The 25,164-nt window shown below is 36.8% G+C and overlaps 1 protein-coding gene across 3 annotated transcripts in view; it reads right to left on the reverse strand.

Annotated features, from left to right (window-relative positions):
- The window catches only part of csmd3b (CUB and Sushi multiple domains 3b), a 407,371-nt gene that overhangs the window by 202,021 nt on the left and 180,186 nt on the right, over positions 1 to 25,164 (reverse strand). For all 3 annotated transcript variants that reach the window (XM_053228561.1, XM_053228560.1, XM_026929912.3), the window contains exons 6-7: positions 19,465 to 19,577; positions 5,084 to 5,161 (exon numbers count right to left, since the gene is read on the reverse strand). In XM_053228561.1, coding sequence (XP_053084536.1) covers positions 5,084 to 5,161; positions 19,465 to 19,577 — 191 coding nt within the window. The remainder of the gene's footprint in view (positions 1 to 5,083; positions 5,162 to 19,464; positions 19,578 to 25,164) is intronic.

Here is a 25,164-nt window from a genome sequence, read left to right on the forward strand (position 1 = left end):
AGACTTTTGACCATGCTGTTATATCAACATAATCCACTTCGGAGTGGTAATGGCTCGACACAAACTGCCCCAGCATGGATTATATTCATATAACAGCATGGCTCATTGTGTATTACTCCTTACTTAATTAACCTACAGAATTTACATTATTACATTTCTCACAGTTGTATTAAGCCCAGTTGAATCAAGCATATTATTAATAGCAATAAACCACTGACTAATAAACAGTCAAATATGTTGGAGTTATTAAAAGACATAGAGCAATAAACAGAGAATAATAGACTATTATAACTGAAATTGAGTTTCATTGCTCTTAGAGTTATGTGTTACAAACAGTACTTATTACGCATTACGCTAACATGTCAAAATGAATAATAATAAATAATAATAATAAAATAGTGCTTTAAATTTTATAAATAATTTTCATAAATAATTATAATAACAACTTGTATAATGCCTTAGGAATGCATGATTGTGTTATGGACATGTTTATAGTTCATTACATATATATATATATATATATATATATATATATATATATATATCCTTCATAGAAAGTGGTACCATATTTAATTTGTTACATCTAATAGAGACATTCAGCAGATTACATATTTACTTTTCCTCCAGAGGTATAAGAAACTCTGACCGATCACAGCTGCTTATAAAATTGGAAATTTTTAGAAATTTGACAGCCAGCTGCCCTGAGTGTCATAGTAAAAAAACTTTTCAACAGAGTGCTGCTGAACTGTGCTTGTGGCCATAAAAAGCCAGTGATGGATTACTGGTCAGTACAAAGCACCCGCATAACTTTAGTTACTTGTATGATATTACACTAACTATGCACAATAAAGCATTTTTATCCCTGAATGAAGACGATGACTTCCATTACTGACTGTGGATTTAGAGAGCAATAACACACTAGCCATACAATAAAGTACAACTGCTATCACAAGTGCAAATATGGAAAGAATTGAAGATAATATGTTGTGAGTTCTTGCGTTTCAATGTCCTTGTCTGAGAAAGAGGGTTCAATTTTAGGTCAGTCTAATAGACAACTATCCACAGTTCAATGTGTAGTGACCCAGTCTGACCCTGCAGGTATTAGTAACCTTGTCTCAGATTGTACTGCACAAAACGTGATTTCAGTGAAAAACTGAAGGCAATCAAGTGATTCCATGTTATTTTGACGGAACCACAAACTAGTCCTCAGTGTCCCTTAGATGCGCCGCATTTTTGCTCCATTCCTGTGCTGTATGAGTTGCGATAGAGGAATAATGTTAACTGTCTGAGAGGCCATGAGGACCTAGAGAACCACTCAACTAAAGTACACTAAAATGCCAGACAGGTTTTAGCTATTAAGGAGAAAACTGTAAGAGAAATAACTGTGGTGGTTAGTAAAACAGGCTAACTAAATGTTACTAAAATGCCTGACAAGTTCTAGATATTTGGAGGGAATTACAAGACAATTGGATATTTATTTAGAGTAATGGCACGATAACTAGAAACACAGTGGCACTAAAGTTTAATGTAATACGACATGAAAGCAGGAAAGTAAACAGGAAAATACCGTGTCTGATTATTCAGACGAAAGAAAAAATAATACAGAAGGCATTATATCAATATTACCTCAATGAATCACCTGCTATACTGTAAAATATTTAATCTACTCTTGATAACTGTAAACCTTTGAAATTAGACAGACTGAAATATACTTAAGTATACTACATTATATGTAGTAAATGTTCAGCATAGCACACAAACTTACCAGAGAAATAGAATAAAAGTCCTTCATCAGCTGTGCAAGCAAAGCTTTTGAGGCTGTAGGAGGCGAAACCACTTGATGTTCATGATAGCTGATGAAGTAATAGTTGTTGTCAAAACACGACATTTATTCCACAGTGTTCCAAAGTTCAGAGAGTTTAGACGAGCTCTTTTTGCTCCCACAGGAACAACTGGCACTGCAAACCGAGATGTCAATAATGTTGTGTCCATTGCTGTTTTATTAGTGGGATGATAAAGTGAGCACCAAAGGAATTCTTTCTGTCTTATCAGTGGATTGCTTAAACGTCAGTGCATCTGTTCTCTCAATAGTTCTAACACAGGTCATGGCATCATCTTTGACTTTCTTAGGGAGCCAAAAGTTATAAAAAATAATCATGTTTCTCCTTTCTCTGGAAGAAATCTTTGATCTCAGTGCAAATCCATTTAAGTCTCAGTATCTGGGAACAAGGAATAGAATTTCTGCAGTGCTTGGGATGGGAAGAGTTGTACTGTAAGTACAAGTGAGAGTCTGTAGGATTATCATCGAGAGTGGTTTTATGAGGAGACATGTCCTAAAAGCTCATGCTCGCAATGGGTGAAATGTGGAGAAGGAAGCTGAGCCATTGAGTAAGTTGGTAGCAATGACACATATCATCAGTTTACTTCAGGAATAGTATGGTACATGTACCGTGAATTGTTCAATAAGGTTCATAAAGGAAGGTGCCATTTTAATGCCCATACTGACATCTCTGACCTGAGAGAAAAACCTAGAATTAAGGCTGAAGCAGTTTAGTATTAAGACAAGTCTGATAATCTTGACGCAATGTCATTTTGTGGATTATTCTCCAGTCACCCATTGTGAAAAAGTTTTAGAGCTCTCAGTCTGACTTCATTAGAGATGGCTGTATAGAGGCTTTACTTTTTTATGTCCATAGACAAAAGCAGATCATACTTGTGCAGGAACTGTTCTTTGAAGGATATAACTTTAACAATTTTATGCAAAGAGTGAACAATGGGATGGAAAACATCATCCAGAAACTGAGATATTATTTCTGTGGGACAAGAAAAAGCGGAAACAATGGGACATCCAGGCCTGTTTTGTTTGAGTACTTATGGGAGAAGATGGAAACGGCTGCAGTGAGGATTATCCACATTTAGGAAGACATCCTGCGGAAATGACAGCAGAAATAGTTGAATGGATGGAAGACTGTAGCTGGGGAGTGATGTTATTGTCGATCCGCCTACAGTACAGGGTGTACAAAAAGTCAGGAACCAATGAGAATAAAACTACATAAACTTTATGTATTTATTTATTTATTATTTACAACATATGCTCTACATGCTCACCCCTACGTTCCATGCATTTTCTCAGACCCTGTATCATGCTTTTGAGGATTTTACTCAACATTTTCAGATCTACATATTTGCTCAACATACTCCCATTGGTTCCTGACTTTTTGGACACTCTGTAGAAGCTGTTATCAGAAATTTGTGTCTCTGCTTCCTTGATGTAAAAATCTTTTCTCCAAACAAACTGTACCACCTTTATCTGTTGGTTTGATCAAAGTGTCACTTGATTTGTTGAGATCTCTCACGGCTACATATTCATCCATAGACAGATTGGAGCCTTTGGTTGATTTTTTTTGAAAAATTATATTGCCAGTTTCTCTTTCACAGGAACTGATGAAACATTCCAGTGCTTGAAATTCTCCTGCTGAATGATTGTGTCTTGGTGTCTCGAATGATTTAGTGGAGTACAACAAGGTTTCCATTGACTTTAGAAACTCGTGAAGTTTGGACAACCTAACAACAATGGGTCTTAAACACCAGGAAAAAAAATTTTTACTGTCAATAACAGCAGTAAATTCTTTAGCTCTGTAGCTCTGTAGAAGTTAGTTCCAGATCGTTATGTACGGTGATGACTTTTTTAGAGTTGGAATGAACAGTTCTTTTGCCTTTGTTGTCTTCATAAGTCCTCTTAAGTGCAGTAAGCTTTTGTTTTTAGTATTTCCCATTAATTTAAAAATTAAGTGTGTGTGTTAAAACTCTGAATTTACTGTGTGTATTAAAACACAGAATTTAAAAAGTAGATCACGATCAACGCTCTGCACATTCTGCAAACCTTAAACAGAAAGGATTGCACTGAGATTTCATATGGGCTGTTGACTTTTCTGGGTTTGAAGTAGAGCTGGAACCACTTGGCGAAGATGCTATCTCGCAAACATCCCTGAATAAAGGTGATGTGGCCAGTGAGTCTGGTTTTGGTCCAAATAAATGTAACTAATTGGAATGTAGATGGAGTCCAGTGAGATTTTAATAGCTTGCTTGTAGCAAGTTAGCAGGTGAAAAGTATTAATCTGAAGAAGAATCAAGGAAGTAACCGCAGTGCACTTCAGAAATAATTGTAGATGTAGTTCAAATTAAGTGTTTGTGTATCTCTGTTTGTATCTCTAGCTGTTGCTATGGGAATAATGAAGTGAGGACAAACAAAGACCTCATCTATCCCCTCAAAACATCGGCACCCCATGGAATTAACTCACGTCTCTTATTGTTTTTTCCTACATCTACAATTATTATTGTAAATAAAATAAACATTCTTTACTCTTTCCTTAATTATAGTCTGTGTTAAACACAAGAATTTACTGGATACATACAGAAGAAGTATTCATTGCCATGCACTCTTATGTTGACATACTTTGTTTGAACTTACCGATTTTCTCAGCCAAATATCTGTCAGGTATTTTTTCCCAGTGTACCTTCCTGCTTGAGCATGTGGTATTACATTGAAATTTTGAGTGAATATATTTTACTTACCACCTTGATACTCTAAATCAGGTATTTTATGTCCTTTTTTTTCTTGTAATACCTTCAACCTGTCTGGCATTCCCATGTACATTAGTTAAAATGTCTTGCTACTACTACTATCTACTATTACTACTATCTCTTTTTCTCCCCAAATTACCCAGTTTTGCACTTACCTGCTTGATTTATAAGAAATCCCTAGCATTTGAAAGGTTCTTTTTTGAGTGACTTGATTCAGGGCTGCATAGTGCCACAGCTAATGCTAATGCATTATACTATTTACACAAACACAAGCTGCAGGTTTGAAGATGGCAAGAGAGACTGTTCATGCAAACAACATTAGCAAGTTACGATGCCCAAACTAAGCAATGAAAAAAATGAATTAAAAGCATGAACCACACCAACAACACAACACAAAAATGCAAAATAAAGTGAAAAAGGAAAAAAAAAAAAACAAACAAAAAAACAAAAAGAGCATACCACAAATTTACCATAAAAGAGTAACAAAGGGTGGACTCACAGATAGAAAACTTGTTGTTGTTGTCTTTGCCAGGAAATAACTTTACTCCTCTAGATTTAAAATCTACGGACCTTTTCACTAGTTCAAAAGGAAAAAACAAAACAAAACAAACAAAAAAACATAAAAATCAGGTGAAACAGGTCACAAATTAATTTGTCAGCATTAAGGAAAGAAAGTGTCATCAAGCTTATGAAAAGCAAAAAAAAAAAAAAAGTCAAAAACAGCAGTAAACTTCCCAATGTGCTGTGCAAATGCAAATAAAGCAAAAGAGTGCTGAAATGAAAGGGAAGGGAGAGAGAAGATTAATAAAGAAGCAGTAGGACAGGACTTCTGGTCATTTGTCAACCTTGAAATTGATGGAGAGTTTTCAAATTGTATGCCCACATCATCTTATGGATCAGACGTTGCCTCGGGTGTCTAAATGGTCTTTAGGGCCATGAGTCATCCGTTAAAGTTGTTCTACTGATAAAAAAAACAGATGATTCTGTCTAACTCTGTCTATCTCTCTCTGTCTCACTCTTAAACACACTAACACAAACACACACAGCTGTACAGCAAGACTTTTTGTTTGAAGTGAGCCAGTGGATACGCCCATCATCTCAGAGGTTACACAGAAGTCCTGTTAGAAATGTCAGGCATAATAATAATAATAATAATAATAATAATAATAATAATAATAATAATAATAATAGCATCTGAAAACATTCACATTTTCAGGAAATGCTTTCTCTTTCAGAAATGACGCATGTAATGTAATTATACAATACATATACTGAGTGCATTTAACATAACTGATGTAAACTGACATTAGTTGCAAGACAACCAATGTCATCACATTTTTAATGTAAACTGTAAATGACACCTAACTGGGTGAAATGACAGTGTGGCAAATATATGAGGAACGCAAAAGACATCAAAGGGACAAACATTCAAGTTAAAGCCTTTATCATGTATTGTGTATGACCACATGGTTCGTATCTGCTGGATTAACAATCTTCAAGTTCTTAATAAAATGATCTTCTGTACAATCAGTGAATCTGAAACTGTTATTACACAGTAAACACAACCCTGGAATATGTTTCTTGTGGTAAACTTCAATGTGGGTCCCTTAAACTGAATGACAACATAAGACAATAAAACAGAGTGAGTGTTTTCCATCATTGTGTGTGTGAGAGCGAGAGGGGAATGAGAAAGAAGAAGAGAGAAGGCACCTATAAAGAATAAAAGGGTACAAAAGGCACAGTCACCACACTTCTGAAGCACACTCCTGTTTTAAAGTTTTAGTATTCACACTCCATCTTCTATTGAAGATGTGCTTCTCAAACCAAGTGTACCACCTTTTTTTTCAGAATGGAGATAGGAATAGGAAATTGGATGTTTGCCCACCCTTACATAATGACATTTGTCACTTTAAAATCATTGATTATGAAGCTAACCAATTAACAAGCAATACACTAAATGGATAAAAACAGTGGCTTCACTGTAAATTTAAATGTATCGGATTATACTATATATGCAACACAAATAAATCTTGAAACAAAAACACAAAAAAAATACATCAAGTTCACATCCAAATCCACCAAAAATCCAGGAGCCACCACCAATCCACAGTTTGATTCAGTCCTGACATTGGTTCGCTTTCATTCACCTGCCTATTAAACTTTTTTTTTTTTCCTGTTAAGCCTCATTCATATGTCTTCGTGAAGTTTGGCTATTCCAATGATTATTTCTAAGCATGGTTTTCAAGAACAGAATTTCAAAGGAAACCAAACAGTGAGATGTTCTGAGATACATCTGGAAGTGATTAAAACACTTCAAGCTAGAAATGTGTAAAAGTTTGAACTGACAAGTACCAAATAGAGATCTCAATTTAATGAGGATGCAATCCTATTTTTCTTGCTATGGAAGGCACTATGAACAGAATCATAACTGGCACTGAAGAAAACCCTGAAATGAGGTAGATAACCATGTTACTAGCCATATTAAAACTATGAAGTGTTCAAAGAAGTACTGGCTAATTCTGTGCCACATGTTGGTAAGACTGATATCTATGATATCTATTATCTAAAAAAAGATATACTTCTGAAATGGAGTGAATACCTCAGTATAGGTTCATTATAGTTCAGTCCATAGATCGTTATCCTGTTTATAGTACTCACAATGCTTTGAGATCAAGGCCAGATAATTTCTCATGTACACTTATTTTATATAATATAAATTTTCTATTTTCTATTGTATATATTTTCTCATATACACTTCTCATGCAAGCTTTCGATGACACATCTTCTGAAAACCATTAACTGGAGAATGTATATAAATTCTTAGGAGTAACCATAACAGTAGTGGTGGTATGGGTTAGGTGAAGGTCATTCCTATAACATTACATTACAATGGCTAGAGCTTTCAAGTTCCATTTTAACCACTTGGGCTTTGAGAGGAACCTCTAACCCATAATGTGAAATAATTAAGAAACTGTGCTTAAAGCAGTCAGGTAATGATGAGTGCTTACTCATCCATAGTGCAAAGCCACCAGTTCTAGCTGTCAATCAACTCGACCTATACCTGTGAGTCACCTTATCAACCACTGCTTTATAAATATCATGGAAAGCTTCTATAAAACACATCTATCATAGCTCACTGGCCACATTTATACACCTGCTCATTCATGCAATTACCCATGAGTTAATCATGTGGCAGCAGAGCAATGCATCAAATCATTCAGTTAAGACTCAGATAATGTTCATCAGAATGGGGGAAGATTGTGATCTCAGTGACTCTGACTGTGGCATTGTTGCTGGTGCCAGAAGGGCTGGTTTGAGTAATTCAGAAACTGCTGATCTCCTAGGACTGTCATGTACAACAGTCTTTAGAGTTTACTCAGAATGGTGTGAAACGAACAAAAAATATCCAGTGAGTGTCAGTTCTGCAAGCAGAAATGCCTTGTTGATGAGAGCGGTCAGAGGAGAATGGCCAGACTGTTCTGAGCTGACAGGAAGACTATGGTAACTCTAATAACCACTCTTTACAACTACGGTGAGCAGAACAGCATCTCAGAATGCACATGTCAAACCTTGTGGAATCCACACAATGAAGAACTAAGGTTGTCCTGGGAGCAGAGGGGGTCCTACCCAGTATTAGTATGGTGCTCCAAATAAAGTCTCTCTCTTTTCCCACTAAAATGGCTCTTGATGGTAAACAAGGCTGTTTTTAACTCATGACAAATCAGTATTTAAAAAAATGCCAATTAATCAACCGAGATAATTAATCAATATCAACTGAGATATTGGGGAACTGATTTGAATAAAAAAGGATCATCAATACTGGACCAATAACACTGCAGTTTAATTAACAATCATACATCATGGTCAACTGCCAAAAATACTGATAACAATAATTAGAAATTCTTTCACTTTTTAGATCTGCTGATCTCGATGCCTCCACGCAGAATAAAGATGGAAAAAAAAAAACTCTTGAAAATCTAATAGTAAAAATTTTATTACTGCACATCTACTAGATGCCCTGTGGGGTGGCCCATTTCCATAAACAAATAAAACCAAATGAGAAAGAAATGTTTCAGGTTAGCAGAAAATGATACTAAATGAATTCATTAAAAAAAGTACATTTTAATTTGATGATAGTGCACTCTATTTAAAAGTTGTGGCTTAAGAAAGTTGCTAATAGATATTTGGGCCTGCGGCTGCTCATATTTTAACACTTACATGAGGCAATAGATTGGCAAACCTGCCAAAGTCAAATAATGGTTTTAGCGCACATCTGTGTCAAAGTTCATTGTCCAGAACGTTGCTTTACTGTTGAATAAATATGAATTTGGTCCCAGTTTTGGTTTATTTGGTTTAGTCTGTTCTTACATGTTATAGCAATAGTGGAAGTATCATGCTTTTTTGTATTTGACAAGCTCTCCAGCTACATTTTTGGGCTGTTTTGATAATGGGAACATTAGCACAATATGATGAATGCCTATTACACCAATTAACAAGTCTCCATAAATATAGAGAATAAACTGACTGACAACACACTTTGCTGACAACACACTACAGTTATGATTTAGATTTTGCCTAGGTTTTAAAATATCTCTATATATGCACTATATACTACACTATATCCCCATTTCTACATGGTCTATCAACAACAAACATAACACACACTAAAGTTTCAAGCCAGAACTTTCAACAGAAGTTGGCTGTATTGCTTAGAATGACCTTCACTGTCATAAAAACATGACATTAGTTAATCACTGCTACCTCACCAAAAGTTTTGCTGGAATTGCAGCATTGTCAAGCAAAATCCTCCTTTTTTATTTTTGTTTTACTTCTTTTTACACTTTGCACCCTTTCTTAGGCGTGGGAGACTTTGCATCATCTTATTATCTCTTGGTCAGTCCATGGCCAACTTGTGAACAACTAAGGGTCAGATGTACTGCACATATGTGAGGAGTTGCAACGCAAAACGTTACCCCAGTGCAACTGACATTAATGTTCAATTTACTAAGACTGTAGCTCATTATGCAGACTGCACTTGGGACCGCCTACTAAATGTGTTCTGCATGAGGCGCAAATTGCAGTTTAAATGCCCCCGTAAAATGGAAGCGGTCAACCATAAACAGCCATCAAGAAAAAAATCCAAGTCTGATAATGAAGAGATAAATGTTTTAATAATGAAGACTCTCAGGTTAGAAAAAATTAAACGATATGGAGGGCATATCGTTAATACCTGTTATATCGTTAATATTATTTAATGCTATATCATTAATACGGCTGATATAGCATTAAATAATCAATAGGTTTAAACCATTGAAAAGAAAATGTTTTGTACAAAATATGCTACTTCATATAAAAGCAAGTAATTAAACTGTACTCCTTTTTTTCTTGTTGTTGACTGCAGCTGTAATGACATTAACAACATTTTAAATGTCAAAGTTCCTGTTTGAACTGTTGCATTTCTTTTTTTAGATGTGAAATTAATGTTTGTGACATACATAATGTGCATGACAGAAGCAGCCCAATGAACAAGCAGTATTAAAATCCATAATTTGCCTAAATAGTTCTTTCACCAAGATCCTAAACCTGTTTCATATTATTACACATTTTTCATAAATAAGCACTCTGCCATGCACAGATAAGATACAAGCGCAGGTTTATTTTGTGAGAACGAAAGGGCAGAGTGAGATTTCAACGCAAAAATCAAACCGGGAAAGCACGGAGCAATGCAAAAGGCTTAGTAACATCCCTGTCGAAAGGCACAAACGAGACAGCAAAGATTTGCAGTGAGTTACTTAAGTGTGCTTGATTAGAAATCATGTGATCAGTCATGTAGACTTAGCTGAGGAGACTGGGGTGTGCAGATTCAATGCTAAACGTAACGTTATGAGAAGGAACAAAAAACATAACTCCAGCAAACACTGCCTCTGAGCAACACTGGTGCTAATTCGCAACTGGTTTTTGGAGGCAGGTGGACAGAATATTTATACTGAACAGAGTATGTAGTGAGGCACCCTCTTCCACCCTCTTTCTCCACCCTTTTTTTTGTTCTAACTTCCCATTTTCTGTGATCCGCCCTCAAATGTGTGCTTTATATGTTAAGACATGCACCCACAAGCTTTGTCAAGCAGAATATGGCCTAAGTGTGCCTAAAAATGGGCACGAGCTTCCAGAGGCAGATGTGCATCTGGTATTCTTCTAGTCAGGAGGTATTTGAGAGACTTTGTGCTGAGTTTGGAATATTAAAGCACTTATTACATGTTATTTGGGGAAAAAAAAGACTCATATAGCCAGGTTGGACTTTGAGAGTGTTATTTAAATCCAGCCAAATCAGCTAATCATTAAACAGGACACTTTAAATGAAACAGTAAGACGAAGTGATAAATTGACAAAGATCAATAAGAACATTACCACTCTCAGGCTTGTAAGGAGCATTACTTCATTTAAAAGCTTCTGTAAAGTCAGTTCTAAGTGATTTCTTGGATAAATCTCTTTAGTTCAAATCATCTGAGGCACTCTGGAGCTAATGGCAGCTATTAGGGTTTCGGATACGTTTCACCCCAGAGGGTGTTTATGCTTAACATGTAGTACAGAGAGAGATGAAGGCTTACTATAGTTTTAAATTATAGATGATGAGTGAACTGTGCTTCCTTATATAAGCTGTTTATGCTGTGAGGTGGGTGTCTAACATTGACTTTAGTTTCCATGAGAATGAAAACAGTGGTATTCAGTGGGTGGCTTTTCTGACCCGCACTGAAGAAAGCTGACCCCGTATGCTAGCCGGCTCATTATTCATGTTATCCAAGTGTCAAAAAACAGTAACACATTTTTACATTTGTGAAGCTGATAAACAATGGTTATTTATGCGCATATTAGAGCAGCAAATAAAGATTATTGTTTTGGTTAATTTATTAGCTATTTTTAATGAATTCCCTAATCTACAAATTATTTGACTTTTTTTATTTGTTATTTAAAACATAATAATTTGTGTACACATAAATAAAAGTGTAAAATATTCAAAAAGTCAGTCCAAAGATATGCATTGTAGGCTGACTGGCATTTCCAAATTGTCCGTAATGTGTGTGAGTGTGTGGGATTGTGCCCTGCGATGGATTGACACCCTGTCCAGGGTGTCCCCCACCTTGTGCCCCGAGTCCCCTGGGATAGGCTTCTGGCTCCCCTGCGACCCTGTGTAGGATAAGCTGTATGAAGACGGGATGCGTGGATGGATGGATGTTAGATTCTATACATTTAAGACTGCCACAGTCGGCTTGGATCACTCTGACTGTAGAGGCAATGCCCTCTGTGTGAAAAGGCATCCAGTCCCTCAAACAGCTGCTAGCTATAATAAATCCCATTTATAATGGGAAAAACAGAAGGCATTGGGTGTGTATGATTACCAATTTCTACACATTAAGACAACAAAATTGTAGGTGACTTACTGAGCATCTGCCGGAAAAAAAAAAAATTAAACTCCATATTACAATTCATGACCTACAGTGGATAAAACAGACAGTAATGGATTCAGATAATAACTGGTTTCTATATACTTGAACATTTCAGTAGTTGAAATATTCCTGCTGCTGTAACATTGAACATATTTGATGAAGTTCTGAACAATTAATTACTAATATTTAATACATGTAGGCTACGTTTTTAGTTTTCAGTCAATATAATTGGTCCCTAAGATGAAACAAAAGCTGCTGTCAAGCGAGAGAGAGAGAGAGAGAGAGAGAGAGAGAGAGAGAGAGAGAGAGAGTAAACAGACTGGAGTGAAAGAGTCAGGTATAAAAGAAAACATGATTCAGGGCTGATTAAGTTTTACCTTTTTTCTTGCTGAACGGATAAGGCATTTATTTGTTCTCTAATTTTTATGGGAAGCTAGTGAATGATACACTATACGGTATATACGGGATATGTGGACACCTGACCATCACACCCAGATTTAGTCCCCCTTTGCTGTAATAATAAGCTCCACTCTTCTGGGAAGGCTTTCCACTAGATTTTGGAGCGTGGCTGTAGGGATTTGCTCATTCAGCCACAAGAGCATTAGTGAGTTCAGGCACTGATGTCGGGTAAGGAGGCCTGGGGAGCAGTCATAGTTCCAATTCATCCCATAAGTGTTTGGTGAGGTTGAGGTCAGGGCTCTGTTCAGGACACTCGAGTTCTTCCACTCCAACCTTGGAACCTTGGCTCATGTTGTGCATAGTGACATTGTCATGCTGGAACAGGTTTGGGCCTCTTAGTTCCAGTGAAGGGAAATTGTAATGCTACAGCATACAAAGACATTCTATAAAATTGTGTGCTTCCAACTTTGTGGCAACAGTTTGGGGAAGAACCACATATAGGTGTGATGGTCAGGTGGCAACAAACTTTCAACCATATAGTGTAGATGATAGCCAATTTAATCATGTTGTATAATTTGTATCATAACTCAGCTGAACTACAGAACTTATAATAGAAGATTGATGGCAAACAGGAATGGATGGTGTGGTTCTCTGCTAGAGCAAGTGATTTTTAGCCCTGTGCTCAAACAAAAACATTAGAAATTTAGGCAATTTAGTTTTGTTTTCTATAATATATTTTAGTGAGCCAGCCAGAGTTAACAGGCTTAATTGCGTCTCTCAGCCCTGGAGAAGTGCAGAGCTTCATTCTTTGTAGCCTAAATTCAGTCTGTGGTCCAGTACATGCGGCACACTGTGCGATGACAGAGGATAAGCTAGTTTGTTCTGTCGGATATGTGCCGTTTACGATGCTGCAGAACGGTCATAGTTACACTGTGGTATCTGTGATGCATTGGTGTCATTACTAAGTAGACTATACTACTTAGCATGCATTGTGTGGTTTGGGACACCACCTTGAATTCTATCCAAATATGTGCACTCACAGCCTTGAGATTAATCAGTACAACCAATGTTACAAAATGTTTTTCTCCAAGTAGTTTGCAATAACTTTTTTCTATCTGCAAGGACGAAATCTCATGCTCTTGCATCCTGTAGCTTTAAAATATGCTTTCAAATAAATACGTTATCACGCACAGGGTGGAAAAAAAGAGGGTGGAGCAGAGAGAACTTAAGGAATATCTGTGCTATTGTTGTTGCTTTTTGTGTTTTGATAATAGCTTCAAGTATTAAGTTTTATAATATAGCTTAGAGTGAAAAAAAAAACCTCTGTGTCAGAAGGTCTGTGTCATTACGACTCCAGAGATTCATGGCGTGGACCAATATGACTTCAGTACAGTGGTGGCAGGTATTAAAGTAATATCTGGTCTACTGGAAAGTCTTTCGATAATCATGTCAGGTTAAGACCTGTTATATTAACTGTAATTTTTTGTCCTTTTGCAATTTTAAACTGCACTTTGGCTCTTGATACAGCATTTAATATGCAATTTAAAGAAGTCTGCATAATTAATTGTCCTGAAATATAACTGCAGTACGGTGTAACAATATATACTCTAAACTAAGCACACTTTTGATTCAACATTTGATTTTATAATCTTGATACTGCGGGTCCAAATGTAGTTACATCATAATTCATTATTCATCCTTAAGGTAAATAACTGTATAATAAGCTTAAGGGGTAAAAGTTAAGAAGTTTAAGGGGTAAAAAAATGGCAGTGGATCTGGCCAAAAGTGTAGTGTTTCACTTGACCAAACAGTATTTTTAATAAAACAGATAATGATAATTATCTTGGATCAATTAACCCAGGTCTCTTCACCAGACAGTGCATCATTATTATTCAAACGCAGATATGAATTTCTGCTATGAATATATTACGCATTAAGTACCACCTAATGACTCCATAATGCAAGAGAGTGCAATCACGCTATCAGTATTACATTACGCTACATCTATTAGGTATGAAACAACTTTTTAATTAATCTGAATCAGTCAATCATCTATTCTCTTGGGTCATCCTGATTAGAGAGTTTCTTTACACTAATTAAACTCTGTGCAATTCTGTAATTAAAAAAAAAAGCAAAGAAAAAATGAAAGAAAAACAGTCTGAAGCTAGCTAAGGTGATTGTACACTAAATGGTTGGTTTTGAGAGATTACTGAAAGTGGAATTCAACACTTCTTTTCAAAAACATTACAGACATTAGATTAGATTAAAAACCCAAAATGAAGTCTAGATTGAGCTATTACACAGGTGACATCTTTGAAAACTACGAAAATATTTAATAAATATTTAATTCAATAAAAAAATAAAACGTTTAAACTCTAATACTGCAATATGTAATTTGTTATTTATGCTGTTATTATTGCTCTATAAGGCATATAGTGTATTTACAGTATATTAAATTCCTTCATTTTCCTTCACTGCATTTATTCTAAGTTGTATTGAACACCCTACAGACTCATTTTAAATACTCTACAATTAAAAATTAAAAAAAAAAACTTAATGAGAAATAAGTATGAGAGAATTAAGAAATTTTAAATGGGAAAATGTTTACAGCTTGATCACTGTAATTAGGCACAATACTTATTTGTCTTATATTTGATACTTCCACTGTCTATGAGTCTTTTAGGCTCACCCGGCTCACCAAGTGCAACTACTTTAATATAGCACTATTTTAAAGTCGGATTAGGATCTGAGACCTTGCTGGTTAATAATGGAGCACTTAGAAAAACTTTTCCCTAATTTAAATGCAATTCTGCATCTTCTGGCTGGATTTAGTATATAAAAAGAAACTCTAGATGTATAAAACCTCTGAATGGAAGTGTTAGGTCTCACTACATTTGCTGTCAGGTTAGGCTGCATGCTTCATTTGTCATTTACACACAAATGCCAAACAATACATTTTGCCAAAATGTCTGCTCCATGGCGAATGTGCGTTATCACAATAGGCAGATATTTACTGATTTCACTTCATGTATTGGTTGGTTTTTATTTACTGATTATAAAAATTAACACCAGATACAGGGAATCCATAAACCATACCAAGAAATGTCAAGAAATGGTTAGGACGGACACTTCTTGTTTACATGAACTCCACTTTCTGCCAATTTGGGATGGTCATAAATGAACTTTGAGCCTCACTTGAGGTTATTTGCAAGACCATCAACCAGGATGGCCACAACACACAGGACTCCAGACCTTTCTGCTCCAACGGGGCACAGAGTGATTAAAGATCTCTCTCCAGGAAGACAATGGGACAGAAACTTGCGTCACCAGAACGCACCTACCTTTAAACAGAAAATTACTCAGGACATTCATAACCTCATTTTTCATATACTGTGTTGTTTGTGTGACAACTGCATGCTCCATGAATGTGTAATCCCGCTGTTTTTCTCACAGGGATCTCAACAAGTAGGTCATGTTTGGTGTCATATGCATTGTAAAATTATGCTTGGAACTTTGGAGTAAGTTCCATGAACGTATAACACAACAGGTTCATGATCTGGGCATGTTTTGAAGATGCAAAAACTTGTCCCTCAAGTGCAGTCCTTGGGATGGTGTGAATTGGATTTCCTTTGGACTTCCCTTTGAACAACAACCAATCACCACCATGGAATGATGAGAGGCAGGAACCCTGACCCACCTCATCACGCCTCAGTATAAAGTCCAGAAAATCACAAACATCTGTGAGTTGGGCATTAGATTTCCATGTACCTGGATCTCCAATCATCAACTTCAGAATCATGTTCTTGACTCTAAGACTGGCTGATCCTGAGATTGATCTCAGCCAAATCTCTGCCACTGGATGACGTAGGGCCAGGAGAACTCCTGACCTTTAGTGAAGATAGCAAATGTGCACAGTGAGTCACAAAGGCCTTGTCCAGGATCTCTGCTCACAAGCTGACTCAGCTGAGGCTTTTGGTGTGATTTCCATTGAAAACTGTCCACACCGAGTCACAAGCCTCCTCTGCGATTTCTATCAATGCCACAGCTAAGTATGCTGAAGTCTCTTCACGGATCATGACCCACCAAAGAGACACCATCACCATAGCTTCTTCAATGTGGGCGTGACAGTTTATCTAGAATTAATATGTTCAATAAATCCACTCTTTTGCCATTTCACATAATAAGATCCAAACAGCTACCTATACTCAGTGTTTGTCTGCCATTAAGTTCCTTTCCATTCATTATGCAATTGTCTATCAATTACTTTCACTGCATTTGTATATATTTTCAGTTGCCATATATTTTGGATTATACTGATGCATACGTTTCTTCTTATTATTAAACTTTGTATGTTTCGCATCTGTATATTTCTTTTTGTCATAATTTTGTTCTACAAATTATCAACAGATTCACCTAATTTGATGTAAATTAAATATCCTTCAGATACTAGGCAATTTATTACTATTTCGTATCTTGGTGATGCAGCCATCATCAAGTCGTATCTCATTCTGAGATTATTTTGTCCACTGGACTCTTGCCCCCTTTAATGGAATTATTATTATTATTATTATTATTATTATTATTACAGATCGATAATAATTTCTAATATCTAATTTTATAGTAATAATTACCCACCTTACATACCATACACTAGTCAATACAACACAAGAGGATTGACTCAATGCTCAAAAAACAAAGTAAAAAAAACTAATAATTATTGAGTAGCAGTCACACCACACTTTAGCCTTATATCGCTTGGTGCAAAAACATAATTAACTGGCTATCTAATGTTATCAATATGCGTTCCCATGACAACAAGAACACCTCTATTACCCTGACATGTGCTCCACCACGGCGAAGCAAATAGAAACAATTACAGTGCTCTGGTTTAACCACAGTTTTAGGTTATGGGAAATATAGTAATAGTTTAATCTGTGTATATAACACTCTAGTTATTACCCTTCTACATGTTTATGGAAAAGCAAATATATTTTATTTTAAGGGGACCATTTAAACAGGTTTATACATGCACAAAATGTTTTATATACTAAGCTATGTAATAACAAATTATAAAAATTCAAATGTATTAGAGTGGAACTTAATTAATTAAAAAATATATGATCTACAGTATCACTTTCTTGTATCTATTTTTTTATTATTATTGTTTGGGTTAAGGAATAGACGGCACACAAAGATATCACACACTGGACTTATCCTTAATATAACCTTAATATTATCATATTATCAGCACACCAAATCTCAATGTCCTTATACAAGTTACTCTGTTTCCACAATCATTACATCACTCCTGAAATGTACACGGTTAAAGCGATTTCAGCATATGCCTGTACGTGTCTGACATTCAGACAATTCAAACTAATGGAATGAACAGAACACAGACTCAAACTTTTGGAATAAATTGTATGCCTCATTTTATGCAATGCATGTATTAGTACTAATGGAGTTATAGTTTAAGTATATGCTTTTGACACTTGCCATTTTTTGACAGATACATAGTGGAGTCCAGTCAAATTAATTACTCCCTCAGGCCAGGAGTGAATTTTATCTGAACAAGCTTATACATTCTCCCCAAAGGACCAATGTGCTGGTGGCAGGAGTGACTATAAAAGAAAGACTTCGTTAGCTGTGGCAGACACTCCAGGCTGTAGAATACAACACTTCTGAATGAAAAGGGGGCAAAAAAATAAAGAATAAAAATAAAATAAGATATATATATATATATATATATATATATATATGTGTGTGTGTGTGTGTGTGTATACATATATATATATATATATATATATATATATATATATATATATATACACACACACACACAAACAACTGTCTGCTTCTGTCTGAGGAAGGCTGAGGCCAGACATTGTTGCAATCCCAACTTTATTTTCCTTCTATAGACTGTCTAGAGCAGCAGGTGGTTAATGTCAATAAGAGTAGTGCCACCCGAAACGGGACAAGCTTTTTTTTTTTTTTAATGCTATTTCTTCCAGACATAACAACACACTAATTTGGGTTTCAGTGGGTTGTTGTTATGAGGCACTCTGTAGCTGCTGCTTTTTAAATGCCACTGTTTCTGAGTCCTCGGGTGCTTTGAACCTGCCATTTTAAGTCAGAAAACACACCTCTCCTGTTCATGAAATTAGTAGAACTCTTTACTAGAACCCCTCTGATACAAGATTACGTCTTTCCTACGAGCTGAATGAAAATTTTTTTCCCCTCCATTTCGGCTTATTTTCAGTATTGGTATCTGCGTATGTGGCAAATTATACCAATTAAGTCTAGTGTGTAGAGTAACTCACAATTTCACAATAATTCATAGCAGAAAATATGCTTAACACCCACCATACACTGAGTTGCATTATTAAGTTCATAATATATTTAAAATTGATCTTCAACATATTTCAGTATGTAAGGGTTGGCAAACACTTTCATATTCCAGGCAAAATACATCTGGTCAAATCAATGATTCATTCAGTTGAATTTATGGTAAATATGTGCTTGATATTGGTCACAAACAATACACAGCCAGACACACGAGACGATTATGGCTTTGGATGACCTGCTGTAACTCAATAAATAAGCAGCTTTTGATGAGCAAAGAAGAAACAAGAGACAGCTATTTCCAAAGAGCAATTTCTTGTTGAATTATTTACAAAAATTCTGTTGCATCTTCAAAGACACTGTACTGTCTGATTCTCTTCTAAAAATCAGGTAACTATTTTTAATAGAATGAGAAAAAATGGAAATATCTGTCTCTTTCTGTTTAGAGTAAGGGGACTTAAGTGGGCTTAATTGGGCAAAATAAGTGAACAAATGATAAGACAATAAATAATTCATATCTAACAACATAAACATTAAGAACACATCTGAGGTCATGTGTAAAGGGGAAGTACACTGCCTGTTCTTGGAACATCAAAGATCTAGCTAAAGTGATCGGATTGGACAGTTTCAAAGGGTTACTTGTTTACGGCAGCCCTAGACAGGGATATTTCAAGTAATTAAAATGTCAGCTTACCTTGATAATGGGCACTAAAGCCTCTGTATCGATGGTTGCTGTCAGTTACAAAGTGTAGCCTCAGCCAGTTCTTGTTGCTGACAATAGGAGATGGCATATTCATTCCAGACAACCTGCAGGAAACAAAGCAAAGAAATCTTTAAGCTTGTTACAGTAAGCAAATCATGAGAAAAAAAAAAGAAAAGAAAAAAAGGCGCTAACCTCTTAACTCTTTGAGACGACTTACTGTGGTGTACGTCTGCTGTGCTGAAAAGAGCACGCTAACTGACCTTTTACTGATTTCTAAACGCCCACCTCACTAGGTTGTAATAATGCAATCACGGTTATACTTAACAGCAAAAGCTGTGACTATACACACGCACACACACACACAGTATATATGGAGGGCATCTGGCATGATTTGGGCCCACTTGTCCCCTTAGAGGAATGCGTCACTGCAAATCAATGCAAAGTTTTTCTGGCTGATCTCCTTTATCTTATGATTGGTCTCTTTCACTCCAGGATGACTTTGCCCCATCCACAAAGTGCAAGGGGTCACTAAATTATTTCATGATGGTGAAAATGATGTAAATCATATGCTATGACCTTCACATTCACCAGATCTTAAATGACCCTACCAAACACATATGGGAAATTTTGGATCAACCATCATTAAAACACCAGTTCAGACAGTACACTGTATGGCCAAATGCTTGTGGACACCTGACCATCACACCTATATGTTGGCACAAAATTTGAAGCACACAAATGTGCAGGATGTCTTTATATGCTGTAGCATTAAAATTTTCCTTCACTGGAACTAAGAGGCCCAACCCTGTTCCAGCATGACGATGACCCTGTGCATAAAAAGTGAGGTCTATGGAGACATGATTTGCCAAGGTTGGAGTGAAATAACTCGAGGGTCCTGCACAGAGCCCTGACCTCAACTCCACTGAACACCTTTGGGATGAACGGGAATGTTGACTGCACCCCAGGCCTCCTTGTGCCTGACCTGACTAATGCTCTTGTGGCTAAATGAACACAAATCCTCATAGCCACGTTCTAAAATCTAGTGGAAAGCCTTCCCAGAAGAATGGAGGTTATTATAACAGCAAAGGGGGACTACATCTGGAATAAGCCATTCAAAAAGCACTTGTGGGTATGATGGTCAGGTGTCCACAAACTTTTATAGTGTATCTTTGGAAAGAATGGTGTTCATCCCTACAGTACAGTTCCAGAGAATCTATGTCAAGGCGCACTGAAGCTGTTCCGGCAGCCCATGGTGGCCCAACACTTTACTAAGACACTTGATGTTGGTTTCCTTTAATTTGTCACCCGTCTGTACATATGACCTACGTATTCCTCAATGTGACAATGTGTGCAGGTGATTGATCACAGGCCTGTGACAAAGGACAGAGGTCATACTGATTTCTTCCCCTCATCACTCCTCGCTTTCTCTTACTACACCTTCCACTTCCCACTACATTCGTCCAGTGTTATTGATGTCTGACAGAAGATGTCATTAAAAGCACATGGCCACATGAATCATTCTTTAATAGCCTTCACAGGCTGGAACTCTGCCATATCATTACTGTTATCACTCCAGAGGTAAAAGTACACACACCAGCAATAGAATGTGCAACTGCAGTGTGGGAACAGAGGGGAAATGTAGCACAATGATATTAAGGATTTACTGCTATGCTGAATTCAGTGTTTGGACATCATGCGAATCAGGGAGTTGGGGTGTACGCAAGAGAACCTTTATAAAACTCCAAACAAGTTCTGCTGTGGATTATGCATTGTAATTTTGCACTTTCAGTAGTATTTGTACTTGGAATGACCAGTCTCATCTGGTGGTCTGGGGTTCACTTCCACTGAATGGCAGCACGGTCTGCATCAGGTGTGGAAGCTGTTTGTGTTCAGTGCTGCACACCGAGTAATGTGATTTATTTTGTCATGTTACCTACTGGTTTTACTTTTGTAATGCTGTAATTTGCTCACCTTCGTGGTGCAAGTGCTTGCACTCAGAGCCTCGTGAAAAAAAGTCTCGTGCTGGCCTGTATGGCTAAAAATGTTCTTATAACAAGATTGGCTCCTATTTTGAAGGTATTCCTGCACAATGACATGCTATGCATCCAAAAAGTGCCACTCTTTCCCACTTGAGTGTTGGTAACACAAGAAAACCGTAAAAAAAAAAAAACCAGCAAATCGATGAACCTATTGTTTGCAAACTTGAGTGAGTCACGTATGGAATTGCACATCTGAACTCAACCTTGCAATTTTGAGTCCCACCCCTAAACAAACCCAGAATCAGTCCTGAGTGTAGTCTCAAGTATTTGAGTGTGAAAACTTCCTCATTCTCTGCAGTGCTGGCAAATCACAAAACACTGGCACCTGGTAACCCTGGTACTACCATGGATTCCCATTATCCCTGTATTTGTGACCATCTCTTAACAAGGATTCACTGGACTATATCCAATATACTCAAGTTATTATACATGATCATCTCCCTACTGGTATAATAGAACTGCTGCCTAAGCCACCAAGAACATTAATCTTTTAATTATTATCCAGAAAACTAGCCACTGGTTTATTGCTCCATTAAAATCCCAAAAGACAAGCTGCATAACTCAAAAAACCTGCTGCTTTAATAGTATATCACTTCACTTTTTAAAAATTTTCTCAGACCCCTGGATTGTGGACAGAGCATATGTGATCTGGGTCTTGTATAATTTGACAAGCAGGTAAACTCAGATGTGAAAGGTAGCTTTTTTCCAATTATGAGAACTTCTGCCAAACAAAAACACGTTTTGTCATTCAAATATCTGGAGATTGTAACTCATGCTTTTATTTCTTCTCACACTGATTATCGTAATTCCCTCTACAGAAAATGCAGCTGCTAGAATCCTGAACACCACCAGATAAAGGAAAAGCATCTCTCCTCTCCTGGCCTCCCTTCACTGGTTACTGGTCAAATAAAGATTTGATTTGAAGGTTATTTGTTATTTATTTGTTTGTACATCTCTGCATGGCATGACTTTTTTCTGTTGCACCTCCAAGATTATAGAACAGCTTATTACCCCCTCCTCCTTTTTTTTTTTTTTTTTTAAATAAATGCCTCGCCACCCTCGGTAGATATTTTTAAATCCAATTTAAAGATATATTTATTCTCCCAGGCTTTTTAGTCTTTTTCAAGCCTGCAGTACTGATTCTTCTGTTTTGTCTTCTTCTGTTTTGTCCTGTCTTTTCATTTCTGGTTTTGTATTTTAATGCTTTTTATTGTTTTAAACTTGTATTGTTTTATTTAATTTTATTTGGATTTTGTTTCATTGCTGTTTGGATTTGACTGATGTTACTGTATAGCACTTTGGCTGACACTTGTTGTCTTGAAATGTGCTATATAAATAAAGGTGTCTTGACTTGTCCAAGAGGAAGGGCCATGTACAATATATCAGATACAAGAGAGATGCTTGTGGCATCAAAGTTCCATCAAAGTTTTGAACCTTCTCAGAAACATCCATCCTACCAAAATGGCATCAACATTAAGGGTTAGATCACCTATAAAATCATTAGTTGCAATCAAAAATCTGTGATTTTTCTATCATAGCTCCACATAATGCGGAATGTAGAGAACACGTCCACATTTGGTTGCTTTTTGCGAGACCGTCACAGTAACTACAAAACATGACATAATGCTTCTACATGCCTTGATGATATTTGCCCATATTTACAGAAATACTTATGAGATATTTCTGTAGTGTAAAATATTCCAAATGCAGCTGGTATGAATATGAGATCCAATTTAAGGGCCCTGGTAGGGAACTGTGATGATAATTTTAATGAAATGAGTTGTAATTTTGCTGGAACATAAATCCATGTAAGCTGAAAAATGAGGCCACAAACAGAGAGAAGGAACTCGAGCATCTCACACTCCCAGCTTCTGTTCTAGAATCATTTAAACCAAGAAGGAAGTGATTTCAGTCTAAAGCGTGTGCTGTGTGGTGTGTGAGTGTGTTTGTGTATGTTCTAGTATTTGTTATAAACAGTATAGTGTACCATGTAGCTCAATATCTGACTGATATAATCCAGTGCCTGGCAAAACATCTGTCACCTGTCTAAGCAGTTATGGGCCACATCTGTATCTGCATTTACATTTAGCAGATGCCCTTATCTAGAGCAACTTACAGAAGCGGTTTTGTAGTCTCCATCAAATATCCTCATGCTAGTACAAAACTAGCTAGTAAGAGTTGGAACAGCAACAGAAAACAAACACAGTAGTTGAGATTTTAGCCTCAGATTCTCGCTCTTGGCTGACAGGAATCTGATGTGGTCTTCTGCTGTTGTATCCCATCTAACTCAAGGTTTGATGTGCTGAGCTTTCTGAGATGCTTTTCTGCTCGCCATGGTAGTAAAGACTGGTTATTTGAGTTATCGTAGCCTTCCTGTCAGCTCAAACCAGTCTGGACATTCTCCTCTGACTTTTCTCATCAACAAGGCGTTTCCACCCACAGAACTGTTTTTGTTTTCACATCATTCTGTGAAAACTCTAGAGACTGCTGCGTTTGAAAAGTGCTGGGTTGCTGGTTTGGTAATGACCAAGCTATGTGCGAATAGTTGAAAACCACCAATGAACAGAAGGGTTAATTGGAATTGATAAATATTAAATGTTTTAAACAGAGCCTGCTGTTTGATCCTGTGAGACAGGAGAAGGAAAGTGAATGCACATCCTCACTCACCTGGCCTGGCCTTTCTGCTAAAGCTCTCTGCTATTTGCTGAAATGTAAATGGCGCAAACTGTCACAGAATAAAAAGGGACACGGAGGAGAGAAAATATGGTACTGGATGACTGCACAGACTTGTGAGAAGAGACAGATAAGAGAGACTGGTGTATAATAGGTGAATGTGAGAAGACAATAAGGTGGGAAGCAACGAGTGTAATAGACAATTATTAAGGAAAGGGAAAGATAGAGAGGCATGGATGGGTAGGACAGATACAAGCAGGGAGGGAGGGGCTGCATTTACTGCGGCATTCACAATGATTTTTCTGTCTTCCAGCATTGTAAAACGCCTTCAAGGTCTCTACAATAAGTGTCAGGGAATAGATAGTGACACCGACAGTTAAGAATGAACAGGCAGCGAGCTGCTACATGACAGCCATGTCACTATATTGTCTTCAACAAATCTCTGTACTCGTAATATTTAACATGCCTCTCGCCTGAGGGAAAGAAGAAGCAGAGACTAAATGTTGCACTTTATGAATGAAGTTGCATATTAAATGCAAAATAACTATTAGTTGAGAGTTTGAGGCATGATGTAATTCTCTCTCTCTCGCTGTATGTATATATGTATGTATGTATGTATGTATGTATGTATGTATATACACACACCTGCAATACACCTGCTATACAACATAAAATCACGCACATGCAATCATGAGCATCAGTTAATGTTCACATCAAACTTCAGAATGTGGAAAAATGTGATCTCTGTGAAATGGTAGTTGGAACCAGATGGGCTTGAGTATTTGAGGAACAGAAAAAATATATCACACTAAATGAACAGACTGGTCCTGCAGACCAGTGTTTCTCAATCCACGGCCCTCCTTAGTTTTTTCCCCTACTCCCAGCTTATTAACAAGCCTAAACTGACACTGCTGCAATGGCCAATGATTATCTTTATTTCCCAGAATTTCTAAGTTGGGATCAAATGCACTGAGCCCCC

The sequence above is a fragment of the Pangasianodon hypophthalmus genome, chromosome 23 (assembly GCF_027358585.1).
Source record: "Pangasianodon hypophthalmus isolate fPanHyp1 chromosome 23, fPanHyp1.pri, whole genome shotgun sequence".
In the NCBI taxonomy this organism is placed as follows: Eukaryota; Metazoa; Chordata; class Actinopteri; order Siluriformes; family Pangasiidae; genus Pangasianodon; species Pangasianodon hypophthalmus.